Source organism: Theobroma umbraticum, unplaced genomic scaffold (genome assembly GCF_002168275.2).
Source record: "Theobroma umbraticum cultivar Fairchild unplaced genomic scaffold, ASM216827v3 scaffold_130.0, whole genome shotgun sequence".
Lineage (NCBI taxonomy): Eukaryota > Viridiplantae > Streptophyta > Magnoliopsida > Malvales > Malvaceae > Theobroma > Theobroma umbraticum.
The window spans coordinates 943669-945483 of record NW_018397264.1 but is presented as its reverse complement, the minus strand read 5'-3'; the positions used below and the strand labels follow the sequence as shown (position 1 = coordinate 945483).

At 36.7% G+C, this 1815-nt stretch overlaps 2 protein-coding genes across 2 annotated transcripts in view; one reads left to right on the top strand and one right to left on the bottom strand.

Annotated features, from left to right (window-relative positions):
* LOC110422347 (ACT domain-containing small subunit of acetolactate synthase protein) overlaps window positions 1–981 on the top strand; it is a 12126-nt gene extending 11145 nt beyond the window's left edge. The window contains exons 11-12 of the mRNA XM_021436216.2: window positions 476–541; window positions 673–981. Of these exons, the coding sequence (XP_021291891.1) occupies window positions 476–541; window positions 673–756 (150 nt within the window). The 3' untranslated portion in view covers window positions 757–981. The remainder of the gene's footprint in view (window positions 1–475; window positions 542–672) is intronic.
* A 39-nt stretch (window positions 982–1020) lies between these two features.
* The window catches only part of LOC110421330 (2-alkenal reductase (NADP(+)-dependent)-like), a 6635-nt gene continuing 5840 nt past the window's right edge, over window positions 1021–1815 (bottom strand). The window contains exon 4 of the mRNA XM_089784394.1: window positions 1021–1545. Within this exon, the coding sequence (XP_089640520.1) occupies window positions 1138–1545 (408 nt within the window). The 3' untranslated portion in view covers window positions 1021–1137. The remainder of the gene's footprint in view (window positions 1546–1815) is intronic.

Genomic DNA, 1815 nt, shown 5'->3' with positions numbered 1-1815 from the left:
AAACATGTTTGAGTATGCTTTGATGATTGCAAAGTATCACAGAAGAGAAACCTCTTTGAGCCAATATCATCCAAAGGTACATCAGCTTTAAGTACTGGTGTAGAAGCCATGTCTAAAATATGCAAATTGTTGTTACGCCTAGTGATTGATTTATCACATGATCCATTTTGTTTTTCTTTGGTCCTGTAGGAGGTAATGTGGTGGATGGACAGTTACTGGTCTCTCTGCAAAGATTATTATGACTGATCCTCGTTCCCCATTTCCACACTCATCTTTTTTTTTTCCATACTTTTCTTTGGAAAGGGGGAAGGAGAGGAAGAAGGCAGGATTGCTAATGGAATATTCATAGATCATGATTCTCTATCGGTTGCATTTGTTTCATGTGAACTGCAAAGTCTGATGTTTGTTTGGCAGCCTCTTATCTGTTCTTTCTGACTTCTGAAACTGTTATACATGATTTCGATGCTTTTCCCAGCTTACAGGAGACCTAGACAAGATGGTTGCACTGCAGAGATTGTTGGAGCCCTATGGCATTTGTGAGGTTTGTTTCTGATTTCATAAAATCTTCTTTATTTTATGATATTAATAACATTGGTTTCCATAGTTCAATGTATTGCAGAAACTTTACAGTGCAGTTCATAACATTCCTTTTTTCTTTCCCTCCATATGTAGGTGGCACGAACTGGCCGTGTAGCATTGGTACGAGAGTCAGGTGTGGACTCAAAACATCTCCGTGGATATTCTTTTCCTGTGTAAGTTTAAGGAATTATGGAGTTTTTCGTGTGTTGTGGCAAAGTTTGCTTTGCATATATTCGCCTTGTGGCAGAAAATTTTGTTTATTTGGCCAAAGAGAAGAGGTGAAATATTTTAAAGAATCAATTGTGAAAAGTTTGAACAATCAAGCTTTAGTTGGCAGCCTGATTATCGTAAATTGTTTTCTGCATATGACAATTATGGTAAAAATGATGAATATTATGATTGTGTTGAGTGCACTGAGAGAGAAGAATGCATTCAGAGTCCTGATAGAACAGATATTCTTGTTCTACATCCTTTTATTCAATCAAACAGGTGATCAGTTTATAAAAGTAGCACGCACAGCCATCACAAAACCTTTATTAAGGTTGTAGTATAGCTACATCAATCACGGGAGACTACAACTAACTGTTTCCCAACATTGCGACCAGTGAAGAGGCCAATGAGAGCTGCTGGAGCCCTCTCGAGGCCTTCGGCTATGTCTTCAACATACGCTATCTTCCCTTCTTTAATGTAAGGTATAATCATTTCAAGAAACTTTGGATAGAGATGATAGAAATCAGCAACCAGGAATCCTTGCAAGCGAACTCGTTTTCCCACAATATGCATCAAGTTGTGCACTCCTTCAGGCCGGTCATGGTTGTACTGCGAGATCATTCCACATGCAGCGATACGACCATGGACCCTCATATTCAGTAGCACAGCATCAAGCATCTTTCCCCCAACATTTTCAAAGTAAATATCGATGCCTTCTGGAAAGTACCTGGCAGAAAAATGCAGCATTGTCAACATCTATGACATCCAAAAAAAAAAAAAAATAGCATCTTGATTCCCTAAATGAAACGCAGACGGAAAATTATCAAGTGGACTGTTGTTACTAAGGTTGGTAAAAAGTATCATGAGCTAGTAAGACTGGAAATCAACTATTTTATCCACCTTAATGTCAGATCTCTGATTGAAGCTTTACAAAAGTTTACTAGAAATAAAATATTAGTATTTTATAAAATGATTAAATTATTAATAAAATATTAATATTTAAATGATCTATTATTAATATTTTAA